General features: G+C 34.1%; 1 protein-coding gene across 5 annotated transcripts in view; it reads left to right on the top strand.

Annotated features, from left to right (window-relative positions):
- Nucleotides 1–18,559, top strand: part of RIMS1 (regulating synaptic membrane exocytosis 1) — a 502,863-nt gene that overhangs the window by 375,838 nt on the left and 108,466 nt on the right. For 2 of the 5 annotated variants that reach the window (XM_011957027.1, XM_011957029.1), the window contains exons 16-17: nt 2,787–2,858; nt 10,960–11,072. In XM_011957027.1, the coding sequence (XP_011812417.1) occupies nt 2,787–2,858; nt 10,960–11,072 (185 nt within the window). Of the gene's footprint in view, nt 1–2,786; nt 2,859–9,706; nt 9,890–10,959; nt 11,073–18,559 lie in introns of all 5 variants that reach the window. The other 3 variants (XM_011957028.1, XM_011957026.1, XM_011957025.1) reach the window with 2 other exon arrangements.

The raw sequence follows: 18,559 nt of genomic DNA, 5'->3' as shown, positions 1-18,559 counted from the left end.
TTTGATTGTACAGAAGTCTTATTCAAGGGCCCACCAGATTCTACACGATTTCTCTGTCTTCTCCTATAAAATTTTTCATCTGAATCACCTCTCTTGACCCCTGCCTCCTTATTATATCTTATTATTTCTTCCCTTTTCCTGAGGTGCTTTTTCTCTAACAATATACATGGCTATCTCCTTCACTTTACATCTTTGCCAAAATGTCACCATTTCAATAAGTCCTTTCCAACCACCCTACTTAAAATTGCAATCTGCCCCTGCCCCTAAACTCCCACCTTTTTACCCTGGTTTACTTTTGTTGTTGGCATGTGTCACCTTTTCCCATACTATATAATGTACTTGTTTGAGTTACTTTTTGTTGTTTATTTTTTGTCTTGTATCAACAAAATGTACATTTCTTGAAGGTAGAGATAATTGTGGTTTTTTTTCCACAGACATATTCCAACCACCTAGAACAGTGCCTAGTACATATACATGCACAAGTATTTGTTGGATGAATGAATGAATGATTGGAATTTTTTTTTTTTTTTTGAGACGGAGTCTCGCTCTGTCACCCAGGCTGGAGTGCTGTGGCCAGATCTCAGCTCACTGCAAGCTCTGCCTCCCGGGTTCACGCCATTCTCCTGCCTCAGCCTCCCGAGTAGCTGGGACTACAGGCGCCCCCACGTCGCCCGGCTAGTTTTTTGTAGTTTTTAGTAGAGACGGGGTTTCACCGTGTTAGCCAGGATGGTCTCGATCTCCTGACCTCGTGATCCGCCTGTCTCGGCCTCTCAAAGTGCTGGGATTACAGGCTTGAGCCACCGCGCCCGGCCTGGAAATCTTAATGACAGTACATTTTGTGGGTCTTCCTGAATCTCTCCGCTCTCATCTGCTCTACTTGTGCTGAAGATGAGAAAAGGAGTATTTGATCTTCCAGTCAGTTGCCCAAGCACTGTGGGGACCAAGCATAAATTTCCCATAACTATATTTTTATTTCGAGCTCCAATACCTCCTGAGCCTGCAGATCTAATTACTAATCCTCTCTTCTCCCCTTACTTCTCATCCTCCCACTATGCTTATGCCTTCTTCCCTGTGCTTCAGGAACAAGATTCCATTCCCAACAACATCTCCCATTGATTTCAGCCATGAAATCAATCATGAAGTCTCTGCCCGCCTCACCCATGATCCCCTCTCCTGACCGTAGAAGCAATCGGGTAAATAAGAACCTTAATGTCAGAGAGAGAGAGTCATCTGTTAGTGATTTCCCGGCACCTGATTTCATGGTGTCGTGTCTTCATTCCAGAACAAAGATACACCCATAAGGCGTGTGTCAGAATCTATCTCTTCCACCCTCTTTGCTGTATAGTATATAACAGAAACAGCTTAGGAGCCAGATAGACTTAGGTTTTAATCCTAGCTTTGCCACTTTCTAACTGAGTAGCCTTTCCCTAAGCCTGTTTCTTCATCTACAAAATGGAAATGACACATTCTTAAAGGATTTTCATGGAGTTTAAATACCTTCATACCCCCGTCAGTGCCTGCCATAGTTATCCCTCAATATATTGAGTACCCTCTTTTCCAACTGGTAAGGGAATATGATGTCTCCTTCCTCTATTTCTTCCTTTTTTATCTTAGAAGTGGGATGTCAGATTAACACGAGTCTGAAAACACACAGCGGAAACCCTGAATTGAAGGGGCAAGAGAGTGTGAACACAATTTCTGGCGAAAGTGGAAGAGATTGGGAGAGATGAGCAGTCTCAGAACTCTGTAACAGCCTGTGAAGGCTTGTACCTTGATATGTGTTCCTAGTGCCTAGCAGAACTTGGTATATAGTAGGTACTTAATTAGGATGTCACACACTAATAAGTAAAGACAGATATTTGTCTCAACACTGTTGGGGGAAAGGGATATCAGTAAAGAAAAATAAGCTTAATTTGTAGATAATATTAAATACACATTCTTAGAGTTTCACTCTTTTTTGTAATAAGTATGAGCTTCTTGACCACAATATTTTACATTGCTTATTTCAAATATATGGTACTTCAGAAATTTTAGGCTAATTAGACATATGTAAGCTGCCGTAGAGAAGCAAACTTTTTATAGAAAATTTATTTCTGTGGGAAAAATGCATTTCAAATGTTCAGTGCACATATGTACTTTTAAACAGTAGAATAAACTGGGGACTGTGGTTTGCAATGTGATTAAAATGCTATGTGCTTTTAAAAATACTATATAGTTTATACAAGCATCTTTATGAAAAATTTTTAAATGATTTTAATAGTTTATATAAATACTTTCATTTATGTAAAACATATTTAACTATATCATTTTTCTTCTCTTTTCTTCACAATTTGTGGGGAACAGAACGAAAAAATCTTTGTAGCACCAAGTTTCAACTTGTGAAAGTGGAGGGCATTTCACCCCTTTGAAGCCTTTCAGCACCTAAACTATTACCATCATCACATTTATCATTATTACGTTTCATCATTGTATTTGTTTGGTCATCAGCAGAGGCTGAGTTGCTCAGTAGGGATTCATATTGTAGACATACTTGTCTAGACTAATGAAATGTCAGCTTCTCGCATCTTCTGTTGGGCAACTTGTGTCTTCCACTTGGCACCAATTCTGGTTTTCATTTTATTTATTCATTCATCATTCATTCGTTTATTTGTTTTTGAAAAGTACTGACTGACAAAATCATTTAGGTAATATAGTTGCCATTTTTCATGTCTACTGCGTTTATCATTGTATGATGTTAATGTAGCTTTATTCATCATATATTTTGTGTTTAACATTTCATTCCACAGGCACTCCAGAAAGTCTGAAAGATCTAGCATCCAAAAACAGACTAGGAAAGGCACTACCTCTGTTGCAGAAAGGTAGGCTTGGTGTTGTGGTGTGCTGACATCTTCCATTTTATGAGTATATTTAGGGGTGCTGTCACTCTCATTTTACATGATCAGTTCTTAAACACAAATTGTGATGTTTAAAGGCATTCATGTAACTAAACCTACCCCTAAATGGAAATGATCTCATTGAAGAAGAGAAGGATAATTTCAAGGCATTTCTTAAATCTTAGGGTTTAAAAAATAATTATGTATTTCTCTTAGTGATCATTCTGATTACTAATAAGGATTAAATCCATACTCATTCCTATATACATATTAGAACATTAATAGTTTGTTTCTGATATCATTTTAAATATTACCAATGAATGTAGTGCCTGGAATATGCAAATTATTGACTGTCTTATTTATCTAAATAATGCCATCTTTTAAAAAATCACTTTTCTACAAATTTATATTCTAATATTCTACTGGTATATTATAACCAAGGATATACATTGAGTTAGTGTAAAAATTATAAGAGATTGCTAACCTTTTGTTTGCAATTTGTCCAATTCCACAAAGGTTTTAAGTGTTTTTAGGTACAACATATTGACACTTTTTGTTGTTAACATGGTGTAAAAAGACCTAAGAATTGCAACTAACATATATTCATTCACCCATTCATTTATCCAACAATGATTGAGAGCATGTAAAGGGACACAGATGTAAATAAATGAGTGTATTCAAGTATCATAGTTTTCATTATAGAGGTATGCACAGGTACAGTGTGAACATAAGGAAAGGTGTGGGGTAAAGATGTAATTAGGAAATGCTTCATAAACAGATGTCCCTTGAGCTAAATCCAAATACATAAAAGTATGTGTGAAGAGTGGAGTATTCTAAGAGGGGACAACGTGAGAAAACACTGAGATTGGAAATATTTTCTTGAGTTTGGGGAAATGGTACCAGTTTTGGGATGGAGAACAGGATTCAGTGGATAGAAAAGAGGCCTGAAAATAAAATCAGAGAAATTCTGAGAGGTTAAATGAGTGACATCACTATGCCATGTTAATACCATGCTAAAGAATTTCAACTTCTTTATTGATCTGAGAGCCACAGATGTACTTTAAGCATGGGAGGCAGAAGATCTGTTTTGAGTTCCAGAATTATAGATCACTTTGATTTTTGGAAGGTGGACCAAAGGACCTAGGGGTAGATGCAAGGCATCAGCCAGGCTATCCCAATAGGCCTAGTAGAGATAGAATTTGTACAATTCAGTGATTCATTCATTTAACAGATATGTACCAACTATGTGCTAAGTTCAAGTAATAAAATAACAAGTAGCAAAAAAGAAAAGCTTTCCAGAGGATACTAACACTGAGTTGAGATCTGAAAAATGAGTAGGTGTGAGACATATCAATGGATATGGTAGGTAAAAGGGAGATGAAATTTACTTCTGGACAGTGGTCTGTGGAGATATGACTATTTAGGGAACTTGATTTACAATGGAGTAAGGATACAGGGGACTCATGAAAAGTGTTGGGTAGTAAAAGGAGTTGGACTTTGAGGAAGGAAATTGATCGATAGCCTTTGATGAAACCATGTTTGTATTTTCACGTTCTTTAATCCCAGCTCAATTAACTGCAATTTCTTTACCATCATTGTAAATAACTATGATTTCTTAGATAAATTTTCAATCTTCAACCATCATTTTCAGCCCCTCTACAGAATTTCAATTGTTTTGATATGACTAAACCTTTTCCTTGAAGTTGTATTCTTTTAATTCTATTCAGTATTCTTTCATTCATTTTTTAAAAATACTAGTTGAAACTGGGCATGGTAGCTCACACCTGTAATCCCAGCACTTTGGGAGGCCAAGGCAGACAAATCACCTGAGGTTGGGAGTTTGAGACCAACCTGGAGATACCCCATCTCTACTAAAAATACAAAAGTAGCTGGACATTGTGGTGCATGCCTGTAATCCCAGCTACTCAGGAGGCTGAGGCGGGAGAATCGCTTGAACCTGGGAGGCGGAGGTTGCAGTGAGCTGAGATTGCGTCATTGCATTCCAGCCTGGGCAACAAGAGCAAAACTCCGTCTAAAAAAAAAAAAAAAAAAAATTGCTGGCCGGGCGCAATGGCTCAAGCCTGTAATCCCAGCACTTTGGGAGGCCGAGACGGGTGGATCACGAGGTCAGGAGATCGAGACCATCCTGGCTAACATGGTGAAACCCCGTCTCTACTAAAAAAATATAAAAAAAACTAGCCGGGCGAGGTGGCGGGCGCCTGTAGTCCCAGCTACTCAGGAGGCTGAGGCAGGAGAATAGCATAAACCCGGGAGGCGGAGCTTGCAGTGAGCTGAGATCCAGCCACTGCACTCCAGCCTGGGCGACAGAGCGAGACTCTGTCTCAAAAAAAAAAAAAAAAAAAGTGCTAGTTGAGTGACTACTGTGTGTGGTTATATATTAAGGATATATTAGTGAACAAGTTTTTTGGCAATAGTATACTATTTTAGAAAATGATAGATGATGTCAGAGTCAACTGGAGGTGCTTAACTCCAGATTAGTGATATTGAGGCATCTGCCTTTGCAACTCTGAAAGTAATCTGCGAATAAACACAAATCCTCCAATCAGAATAGCAAGGATTTGATAGACTTTCATTTTCAAATGTATGGCACTTACGAATTATATTCCTAGTACTCTTGCCTTTGCTTTGCTTATAGTTTAAAGTAGAAAGCTGTAACCTTTTAGATGTGCTTGATTATAATTAAAGCTTTACATTGATTTTTATTAGAGTGTAAGCTACATGCCTAGTTTCTGTGTGAATTGTTGAATAGCAAGTTACAAAAGAAGAACTGTCCTGGGTTTTCTAATTTATGTTAGCTATGAATAAGAGCTATCAAGAAGATACCTTGAATTTACGTCTAGCTACACGTGAACCGAAGACACAGTATAAATGCTTTGGACACTGACTCCTGGCCTTTGAGAGTTGATAACTTCCCAAAAGGAGTCATACTACACAGTTTTGCATTGGTTTCTGGCAAAATTTGCTGTTTAATGATCATAATTTTAAAGGCCTTTTATTGCCCTCAACAAACATAACCTCATGACAGATAGCCTTGTAAGAATATATTTCGAAAGAGATGATGACCAGCTGTCATTAGGAGACAAGTAGAACTGATTTATATCTTTTGTGCCAAGCCATTTAAGCATCATATTTTCTTGGGAAGCTTCTTGATAAGATAAAAGTCTAGCTTTTCATCTTCATGTGAATTCACCCATGAGAACTGCTGCCCATCATTTCTGCATTCCATTCTAGTGACTTTTCTTCTTGTGGAAACTACACTCTACATTCTAACTGGGGGATGCTTTATTTCTTTATTGGGACTACTATTTAGAATTGCTTACATAGGCATTTTATGGTGTGTTCTTGCAAAAGAGCCTGTGCAGGCCTGTAAGGGACCAGCACAGTAGGAACCACTTTGAAAATTTGACCTTAAATACCATACATGTCCATCCTTTAACAAGTTGTTTAAAAACAGAAACAAAAAACAAAACCATATTTTTTTTTTAGGTTTTGGTAGAAGCAATTTACTGCAAGTCCATTTGCAGCAACAAAAATGTCTGACTAAAGATTCAAATTTTTATTGAGAAGTGTGTTTTACTTAAGTGTAAATCAAAATTCTAGTCTTAGATGAAGGAGAGTAGGCATTGATTGAACTCAGTGGTAAATGTTTAGATACATATTTAGAAATGAACTAGAGTCAGGCATACATAAGTTTGAATTAAACCTCTTTTTTTTTTTTTTTTTTTGAGAGTCTCACTCTGTTGCCCTGGCTGGAGTGCAGTGACACGATCTCGGCTCACTGCAACCTCTGCCTCCCAGGTGCAAGTGATTCTCCTGCCTCAGCCTCCTGAGTAGCTGGATTACAGGCGCACACTACCATGCCCAGCTAATTTTTGTATTTTTAGTAGAGACGGGGTTTCACCATGTTGGTCAGGCTGCTCTTGAACTCCTGACCTGGTGATCTGCCTGCCTCAGCCTCCCATAGTGCTGGGATTACAAGCATGAGCAACCATACGCAGCCACAAACCTCATTTTTTAAAAATGAAGAGATACAGATATACATATTAGAGTGGTAGTTGTTAAATACCATTGTCGATATATTTTGATTCCACAAACTCTCAAACACAGTTCTGTTAAGTCCTTCCAAATAATTTGATACTTGGACATATGATTTGTGTTATAAGATTCATGGTACATCCTGAGATGTGAAATTACCATTTTTTTTCTCATGATACACAAACAATCCTATCTCACTAGACAGAAAAGAGAGCAAGCATTGGAGCTGGGCAAACCTGTGTGGATCCTGCCTCTACCACATTTTAGCTGTTTATCTTTCTCCGAGTCACTCTATGACCCTCAGTCATAAAATAAAATAAAATAAAATAAAATAGTAATAATAACACTTCCTAGTGTGTGAGAATACAAAAAGGTACATAAATATATACTTGTGTGTGTACACATGTAGATACATGTACGCATGAATACATGCATGCCTGCATATGCGCGCAAACGCTTTCAGTTCCTGTCATGAATAGATGACCCTATACTGATCCTCAGTAAGGAACAGCTGTTACTATTATGTTATTTATGCATCCTACACTCCGTGTTTCATTCTCTAACAGGTTGTTCTAAATCTCTGTCATTCTTCTTAACATCCTTACATTCTTAGCACACCCCATTTCACTGAAAAGATCAGGGCACAACAGCCTGGATTCTTTCAACTTTACATCCTGTACCTCAGAATTTCTTGATTAATTGTCCTTTCCTCTTGTCTAAAAACAAACTATACTTGGTTCTATTATCTTTCCTCTGCAAAACCTTGCTCTTCTCTCTCCAAGCTCTGCATTTTTCCTCTCCCCAGCTTCCCCTACATAATTCATCATTGCTACCACATTCCTTTCTTCCTCTGGCAAAGTGGCTTTCTGTGCTTCTCCTTTGGTCTGTGATCTCATGCTTGTTACAGAGTGACTGGGGGCAGGAACTCTTTCATTATTGAGGGACTTTTCATGTCAAAGAGAAAAGCATATCTTGTGCTAAACGATTAACCTCAAACATTACAGGCTGTTTTCAGACACTGCAAGCCTTGTGGTTCAGGAGATGGAACACTATATGTGGTTGAGCTGTGAATGTTCACAGGAAGCCATTTATTTGCTCCTGAAATTGCTTTTTATACTTTTGCCATTTAGTTTGATGTCACAGAAAGTTCACCTAAATTATTTACATTTCAAGTCACATTTGAGCTTTTCTTTTAGTGCTTGTGAATTGCTTTAAGGAATGGAGCAAGATTTAAGTGAAATTGTAATATCCATGACATTTCTCAGTAATAAGGTGAAAACTGTGTAATTCCATTTGCAAGCCACATTTAGAAAGTGTATCTTGAACAAGGATTGAAGTTTATTGTCATGATAATGGCTTTCAAAGAGTAATAGATAAAACTCTCATCACTGGAAAGGACTTGATGATGTACTCTATCCCATAGAAATTAATTCTATATAGTTGAGTTAATGTGGATAGTCAATTTAGAATAAACAGTTTTAATATATAGAACACTATGAGTTACTTTTTATTTTAATTTGGAAATTGAGGAAACAGCCCAGGTTTCAGGGGTTGAATTATAGTATGATAAAGCACTAATTGATAGCTTAAGAAAGTAAAATACACCTTTATTAAAGATCTAAGCTGAACATCTTTTTGTTATCTTCAACCTGACATTTTCCTGTTTTGTTGTTCTTAAATGAATAAATACTCAGAATCAAAATCATTATAAAAATAATTTTACTTAAAAGGAAAAGAAAAATTACCAATCTGAATAGAAGTTGAATGACACTCCTTTATGTGCTTTTGGTGATAAATATGTATTCTTTTTTCTCACACATTTTTAGTCACTAAGTGAATTTTACAGTATTGCTTTAAAAGGGATAACGTATCATTTTATTTCTGTCAAAATAATACATGCTAGGTATTTTAATCATACATTTTGTTTAAAATATATACCAAAATCAATGAAAAAGGCCAAAGCATGCATTTATAAAAATAAGTACATATATATAAACATCGTTTTTTAATTTTTAATTCATTAATTGGCTTTACAATAATTTTAAACACCATAGTAATATAATCGTCAAAATATGGATACATACATTTTCAGATATTGTTATATCTGAGAGAACATGTTTTTATCTATATTTAAGCCATTTATATTTAATCAGATGTATAATTAATGAAGCATTCTCCATCTTATATTGTTTTAATTTTTTTTGTCTACTTAGATTAAACTCAAAAGGCAGCCTTCTTCTGTTGTTTTTGGCATAGTCTTGCTTATTACAGAGTAAAATTATGAAGATTGTAAAAATATAGAGGCCTACAGTGTTTCTTCTTGAAGGCAAGCACTTGAAGCTTCTCTGTATTCATCATCCTAATTACAGTCACTCATTCAAGCAACATACCTTTATTGAGCTCTTGCTCTCTATGCAGCTATGTTGTAGGCACTCGAGATAGAGCTCTATAAAACAAAACAAAAGAAAACAAAACAAAAACAAAACAAAAAGCAAACAAAAAAACAGAGACAGGAATCTCTGCCCTTGGTGGAACATACAAGAGGTTTATTACATTAGAGCAACACCAATTAGCCTTTTAAAACCACATGGCATTCACATTTGCAATAATAACTTGTTAGTTTGATTTGAATTCCATTTCAATAATTGCGTGATGGGTTCTCTTCTTTGAAATTACTGTCATGTATGAGTAACCAGGTTTTCCTTGGACAAATGTGTTGGTATCAAAGTTAATGTGAACCTGCTGACTGAAGATCTTTTTTGGCCCTAATGTTTTAGGGTTCTCCCAACATGTCTTTCTAGAAGGGGACACGCAGCCCCAAGAACAACTGATCAGCCAGTCATTAGGGGAAAACATCCTGCTCGCTCAAGGTCGAGTGAGCACTCTAGTGTCAGAACACTGTGTTCTATGCACCACCTTGTCCCTGGAGGGTCGGCGCCACCTTCTCCGCTTCTGACAAGGTCGCTATTCAGTGTCCCCCTCAGCATTCATGTCCTGCCTCCAGGTGTTAGTGTGGTGTTGTACCTTCCTGAGCACTCGAAGCTTGCACTCATTTTGACACCATAACTTTTAATCCTTTCTTTGTGACACTTAAATCTCTCCCACATCCTCTTTTACTTGCGTCTATCTTCACTGTGCTGGTGGTATTCTATAGTTTCTGCCAATTAGCTCTCATTGAAAATTAAATTTGGCTGTGTTATGTCCTTTCATCTGTTTGTGGCATATTCATATATAATTTTTTTAATTATGTGAAATTTTTATGATAAGTTACCTGGAATTAAATGTGTGCTTACTTTAGAAAGCATAAGAGGAAATTTTAAGAATCTTTTATATGTGTTCATTAAAGTGTTAAAATGTGTTGAAGTTCTTTAGTTTGAAAAGTGTTTAAATGCCAACAGATGGAAGTCCGCATAATCCTGGGCAGCAGGAATACATCTGCTCACTTCTCAAATTTTTATTTGTAATTTTAATGTTAGCACCAGTGTATTTCATAACATGTGTCCAGGATTATTTTAAGTATCTTTCAAATTTGTTCCCATTTAGAAATAAAGTACAAGTGAGTAGTAATTTATAAAAGTCTGCAGCTAGAATTCTTATCAGTTATAAATAATTCTATAGTCTAGATCAACTTAACAGTAGCAGTTTAGGCAACAGCCTTTCTTACCTCACTTATCCATGTTGTTAAGATCAGAGGCTGTAATTAGATATATTTGGTTCAGTAATGCCGAAACTGAGTAACTTGCCCAGGTAGAACAACTTAATAGAAAGTTAATGAAAATAAGTGAATTAGATTCTGCTCAGTTTAAGAATTCATTATGTAGAACTGTGTGTGGTGCACATTGCCCTATCTCATTTAACCCTTTTTTGTAGTATTCCATTTATACATATCATAAAAAGTGTTTGATTCTGCTCCCATTGGCCCAGTGAGGGGGGTTATGTCTATTTTAATAGTAACAGAAAGGAGGAAAGATTTTTGTCAGACCACATTGGAATTTCATTATTTCATGCCCACTTTGCTTTTTGCCTGCAGAATGCACCGACAGAGAAGTCCAACACAATCTCCTCCAGCAGACACATCGTTCAGCAGTCGTAGGGGAAGACAGCTCCCACAAGTGCCAGTGAGAAGCGGCAGTATAGAACAAGGTATCCATCCAATAAAGAGAGATCATTGTCCAAAAATCTTGGATTTGAGAACCACCTCTATTTATACCCCTTTTATTAAATGAATAGTATTTTGATTATATAGAGTTTGCTGAATCCTAAAAATTTATTTTTCTTACAGTCTTTATCCCCAACACCTAGTGACAGTGGTTCATGGCATGCACACAATTTTTGCTGAGTGAGTTTTGCTGGATGAATGAATTTTAGATGATCATTTAACAGAAGGGATGGAGGCCTAGCAACATCTTATTCCAAAGGGACAAAGGAAGAAAATAAAATTTTAAAATTGCAGTACAATATGGCATTTTATGTGTTAAAAGAATATTTTACCTTTAAAAATATGTTTTAAAAATTAAACTTAATCATTCTGAATCCTTTACTATTTTTTTCGTTTAACTTGATTAGCAGTAGCCTATATTTTAATATAAGTTTGATGATGAAAAAAATGACAAAACACATGTTTTAGTGTCTTCAGCAATTCATATTGCTTAAAGATTTTCTTATTTTATGCATATATTATTGCTTCATTTTCTGAGCAACAAAGAAAGAGAGAGAGAGAATGTATACAGTCTGATTTTAGTAGAAACTAAATTCTCTAAACTACCTGAGCTAGATGTTTTAGACACTAAGTTAAAGTAGTAGTCTTCATGTGACCCAAAGTGCTATCACATATCTTAGTAGGTGAAATGATTTGTATCATTATTTTTTATCACATATTTTTAATCAGGGATTTGGTAAGCAATTTACTAAAATAATTTCTACTTTGGGATTGTGATATAAATGTAATGGAATTATTTTTAAGATATTTATTAAAAACCTTCATCCCTGTGAAACAACTGAAAGGTTAACACTTTGATTATTTTTTTCAGCAGTGTTATTGTTGCTGATGGAAAACTTGCATTTCATTTTATATTGAGGGTACAGGGGTACTTGTTTTTCTCACTTAACTGAAGTGCTTTACTGAATGTATCACAGAAATGTTAAAGATCTCAGAAGGTAAATGCATTGTTTCAAAGACTGATGTGGCATAGATTGCCATGCAGAATACTTGATTATAGGAAAATTAGTGTAGATTTTTAAAGGTATCAACTTATTAATAGAGTAACACTGGTGTGATAAACTCTTGAGTTTATATTTTTAAAAATACATTCTATTGATACTCCATGCTTTAGTTTTCAGGGTTGCTAAAAGGGTTTTCATTTAGTGAACCATGAAAATACGATGCGTTGTGAAACTGACTTTCTTTTTTAAAATAGCAGTTAATTCATTGGAATTATTAATTGACATGTTTAACATTTTTCCTCTCTTCTCTGGGAACATTTTAAAATTATTCATAATTAATCTGGCAATAACCCAGATGAAATTGTTTTAAAATTTATTTTTTAAAACAAAAGTTGGTGTTTATTTAACGTATCTATTCATGAGCTCCTGTTGCACAACTGAAAGAACCATAAATGTGGGTGTTTAGTTACAAAGTCGGTGTTACCGATCATATTTTACTAAAGATTGATATTCTAAAACTCGTGTGCTCCTAAAATTCTTTGCATTTCCTCCAGTTGCAAATAAAACATTTTATGAGTTCAAAAGCATATAAGGGTTCTACATATAACTCTCCTATAGTGAGATTGTGGTTACATTATTTCATTATCTCTCTATAAATAAGAATTGCTTCCACAAAATCAGTTGTATTGTACGTCGGATTTTGTTTCTTTTTAAAAAGCTCATGTTCTGTTGTTAATATCAATGTTACTGTTTATGATATTCGTATTCACAGTTGTCTTTCAGAGAAATCATCAATTTGTAAGGATTGAATTAAGGTGGGAAGAAGGGAATGACTACATTGGTGGAGTTATTTTGATATTTAATATGACAAATACACTAACAAACATTTTGGTTATTTGAGTTTCCTGAAATATATGATCTTTAGAGATATATACGTACAGCGTTTTAAAAATGTGACAACAAACATGTATTTTATATATATAAATGTCCTATAAATAAAAGAGACTTGGTGTTTTTTTTAATGATATAAATATGTGCTTTGGGACTTTTGGTAAATGATCATATTGTCTGCCATCATCTTTTTATGATTCTATTTCAAAATGAACAGTTCACATGACAGCTTTGTTTGTCCTAAAATATGTTTATAAAAGTAAATTTTAATTTGATGTATGAGTTAGATAGGATTTAGCATGTTCTATTTAAGATTGATTTTATTGTTGTTCTTAAGGCTATAGAATTATGTCATTTTATTCTTTCGATATTGTTTGTTAAACTTTAGTTCCATCTCCCATGAAAATTAATGCTGACCACAGTCTATTACAATTGATTAAGCCCCTACTGCACTTAACTTCCTTCCCATTTTTTCTTTATTTTTAACAAAGGGTGGTTTTCTGTTTAGAAAATAATTTGATAAACAGCTGATTGGTAAGAACAAATATTTCAAATGGTTTAGATTACTAGATACTGATACTCCTTGTTGAGGCACTTATAAAATAATTTTATTCATACACAGTTTCTGGGTACAGGTATCTACGTTACTGATTTTGGAATGTATGCTGGGACAATTTGACTGTTTCACTGAAAGTATGTTTTTTTTGGTTTTTTTTTGTTTTTTTGTAAATCAAATATGCTACTCTCTATTTATACCATAAAGGCAGTATCTCTTAAAGGCTAACATATCGTTTGAAAAGACATGTTTACTCAATTTTTGAAAAGGTGTTTTAAAGTTTATTTTAAAAATTGAGAGTGCTAGCCTGTTTGCTACATAGAGCCTGATTATGTTAAAGTAGATTTAGGGGAAAAACAAAGAGGTGATCACAATACAGATTTTTGAGGTAGAGTACTTGAAAAAGTAGCCTTATAATTTAAGTAACTCTAATGGTATGTGATAATTGAAAGCAAAGACTTCCACAACGTTTTTCTGGTTATATTTCAACACGATATCCCAGCATATCCCTTATATATAGTAAGGCTGAAGACAGCTTATTTGGTTGTATAAAAATGGATTTCTGAAACCAACCAGTAACTTTTTTTGTGGTCAACTGGATCTTTTAAAGAAGTATTTAGAGATCATTCACAAACTAACAGTAAATGATGTGTTAGTTATGTTTTATATCTTCCATTATTATATCACCTACCTAAAACTCCAATGATATTCCTCCTCAAGAATATAGAAACAGGCCATTAGTCCTCTGTAAATAGTACAAAACAAAGAGGTGGCTATAAAGCCTTATAAAATGTCTAAGAAGTATAGTCTCTACAAAACAACTAATTTTACTTTGGTGTATTTTAATGTAATTAATTTGAGAAGAAAGAAAGGATTACTTAAATTAGAATTTTCTTTCATGTGGAAAGTGTTACAGAATAGTTTCCATGGTGCAAAGTGTAAAAATGGAATTCATTTTTTATTTATCAGATAAAAAATAAATTTCATTTTATCATATGAGCCTTTATCATATGAACTTTCATTTTTGAAATGATAAAAATTTTTGTTATGAAAATTAAGTATGCTTTTAAAGACTTTTCCAACAAAAATCACAATGGATTTGAAATATTTTAATAAAATTGGTACTGAAATTTTATACAGCTCTTAAAAGGAAAGAAAAAATAATACAGAATATATTTTTCAAATGCCAAACATGCTAATTTCCCAATGTTTTTGTTTCATTTTAAATCTTTAAATTGCTGTATTCATCCTTTCTTTGATTAATTTTAGTACCATATTTGGGAACTCATGGTTTTTCATTGCAATTTATCATGTCACATTATATGTTATGCATTTTAATTATTCATGCCATTGTGTTAATTCACATTTCCATGTCTAACTATAAATTTGCTGATTTCTTTCTTTTGTTTCCATCATTATGTGCATTTAATTCATTGAAGGACAAGAAAAATATAACTCTTCCACAAAAGGTAAATATAAACATAACTTTTTAACCATTTAATATTGTTACTTTTAAAAATAATAATATACAAGAGTTATATAACTGTATTTATTGAAATAATGAGCAAAATTAACAGGTAGCTATTTTCCTGAAATGACTTTGTAGTGTATTTGATATTAATTATTTCATTTTCTATGTTTACATCAAAGAGATTACTTTAAAATTAATGTTTTTAAAAAAAATTATTTAAAATTAATGTTTTTTTTTTTTTAATTTATCTACACTGACAACTAGAAAACAACTCTCCTTGGAAAATGACATTTTCTTTGTTTCTGTTTATTTGCATTCCCCTGCTCTCATCGATAAAAGATTTAATTCTTCTATTTAGGGTGATACCTGGTAAAAGTAGAAAATCTCTGGATTTTACTTTCCAGATAGCAGTAACCTTAGTGAATGTTCTAGCTCTGGCTGCAGTCATACATCTGAGAAGCTGCTGCCTAAATGTTACTTTGGTTTGCCTCAATACTGTTAAAATACCCATTAATTTTATCTTTCTGAGAGTCATAGGAGAGGAAAACCATTCAGCATTTTTGGTCTTTGGTCTTTGCACTTGAATTTCAAATAGGTTGCAGGATTCCCCCCACAGTCATATGCTGCCCACACCATTTTCTGTTCAGAGTTGCTGTTGGCCTGATGATTAACTATTTGAACATATGTTTTCAGCTTAATGTGATAAGGTTAATTATATTTAATAATTATGTAATTCTGTATAATTTAATGAAAGTACATTTTCTCAATATTTGAAAGTGGACTAACAATTGAATTAATTTGTTGTCCATAGTAACGACAAATTAACGCAAAGCTAGTTCTGAAAATAACATCATTCCTATTTTATGAATAAGGAAACAAGTTCAGAGAGATTATGACATTTGCCCAAACTGCTCTTCAGTAGTAGACTACAAACCCAGATCTTTTTATTTTTGACCTTTTCCACTACATGTTGGTGTATCCTATTTTAGTAAGTACAAATCCCAAATATATTATTTCTCACTCTTAGTGTATCTAGTTATGCATTATGTATCTCAGTATTACAAAGAGAACATTTTCAATTACATATTTAATCTGTATTTATAAAAATGTATTTAACAATATTTATATTCAGGCACTATACATATATATTATTCTGGCATAGTGTCTGATATGTTAGGCAATACATATATTAATTAAAAATTTAAAAATTCAATGAGATCAAGATGTTTTGGCCATAGATTTTGCATAGATTTCTAGCCATCCTGCATTTTTACGTCAGGTATTGGAAGCACAACATTAGATTCAGTAGTACAAGAATGACCAATGTAATTTTGCTTAAGTGCAGAAGAATGTAGTTGGATTTGCAAGATAAATTTTAGTGTACTAAAAGTATTAAATTCATATTAGAAATGGCCATGACCTAAAAGGAAAGAAAAATATAATAATTCTTCATTTAGAGCTCTTTCCATATATATTACTAGGAAAAGCTGTACCTAGCTAAATAAAACAAAACAAAATCCATAAGTATAACCTAAAGTCTGCATGAAATATGCACATTTAGGGCCTCTCTGCAGAGCATGTCAATTTATGTTTTTATACAGTCAGTGTGTCCTGGCTGAGAGGTGTCATCACCCCTCCAAGCATTCCTTGGAAACAGGATGTAGAAATGCCTCACAGAATAGACCACATTTTTAGAAACAACCAAAGAAGCACATCCCAAAATGCATTCAGCAAGGTATAGGTCAGAAAAAGGATGCTGCGCCTCTCTTTAGGGATTTAAGATGACACAGTTTAGCCACTGAACATGGCTCTCAAAACCTCGAAAGGATAGAAGCAAGCTTAAGGAATTTCATTAAAATCATATTTTAAGCTCACATAAACCAAAAGAAAGGAAAAGTTCACAGCATAGAAATCCCACTTCTGTGAGCTGAAGTTTATCTTTGCTGGGATCTCTCTTATTAGAGAATTCAGGTTATTGTGAGTAAATCCCAGATAAATGAAGATCAATACACAAGATAAGGGGTTCATTAGTTATGGGGGTTTTTTTTGATTAACTGTAGATGAACTTGTAGGACCACCAGTGGTTCCAGTTTGTCAGGGACTGAGAGTTTTCCCAAGATGCAACACTTTCAGTGCTAAAACTGGGACTCTTCTAAGCAAACAAGGATGGTTGGTTACCCTATAGGGAACCAGTCTATTAATTTTCCAGCATATGTTTGTAAAGTCACATAAAGAGAAGTGTAAAATACTGAAAACATTACTAATGGTAGATAGGCTATATTGAACACTTACTATATGTCAGTGACTCTACTAAAAGTGTTACATATTTATCTCATTATATTTTCACAACCACCTGAGATCTATTAGTATGCTTATTTTCCCGCTTAAAAGTTAAAAGTTAGATTAAAAACTTGGCCCCTTATCAGTCAATATTTCATTTTATAAATGATAGAATAGAAAACGAGACAGAAATCCCTCTCTAGGGAACTTGTTCTCATCCACTTTGCTCTGTAGACTCTTCAACATTCAGACAGCATTTACTGAGTACCTGCTTTGCATGCATCACCACATAATTATAGTAACACATATACAACTGCAAGGAATTTTTTTTCAACTCATTTTATTAAAATAGAGGGAAAGAGGTTAAGTTGAATGCCAAAGGTAACAAAGCTGCTGTGAGGCAAAACCAGATTTTAAATCCACAGCCCATGTTCTGTGCCCCACACAATGTTCCTGTAACAATCACCACTCAACACTGGGATTTTGGAGAGGCCCACTTAGTTTTTCCTCCCTTTCCTTATTGATTCAGTTTTGCATCTCTCAGTTAAACCTTCTACATTTGGCCTGCTCCTCCAATTGCCATACAGATAACAAATCCTTTGGCTTGAAAGTTAACAAAGTTAACAAAGATAACACATCCTTTGGCTTGAAAAATTAACCAAGGAACTATAAATGTTCATAGTACTTTGTTTATGTTTTAACTCCCTCTTTTATGTTGACAGATTAAAGACCATATCATTTTAGTTTTCACAAACTGCTTTATAGGCCTATTTTAAATTATTCATTCTAAAAGTAAGCCAATTTTTCCCTCTCTGCTACATTTCTTGGACAGTTTTAAAGAGCCCATGAATGTAGTTTGGGGGCATCGAAATAATGATATAAGAAGATCAAAACTGAACCAGAAATTAAATGACTTCAAGGTGAGAAAAAATGTTATTGTCATAATAAATTTATGATTTATATGCCTTTAGATAGAATTTTTAAAATGCATTAAGTTCTTGGCTCTTGGGAGCAATTTTGAATCATAACAAAACACATCATATTATCTTTTCTACAAATATGAATTTCCTTTATCATAATGGTATGTAATTTATACACATGGAGAATGAAAGGCAATTAAAGTAAGTAAATTATTTATAGGAACAAAATAAATAGCATTTTGGTCCTTTTTGCTTTTCTATTTCACGAATAAAATATGTAATGATTATTGTAACTAGATCTTAGAGATTGTAACTAGATCATTAGGATTGTCTCTAGTCAACTATATAT

Source organism: Colobus angolensis, unplaced genomic scaffold (assembly GCF_000951035.1).
Source record: "Colobus angolensis palliatus isolate OR3802 unplaced genomic scaffold, Cang.pa_1.0 Scaffold431, whole genome shotgun sequence".
NCBI lineage: Eukaryota > Metazoa > Chordata > Mammalia > Primates > Cercopithecidae > Colobus > Colobus angolensis.
Note: the sequence above shows the minus strand (reverse complement) of the source record. Positions and strands in the feature narration are given on the sequence as shown.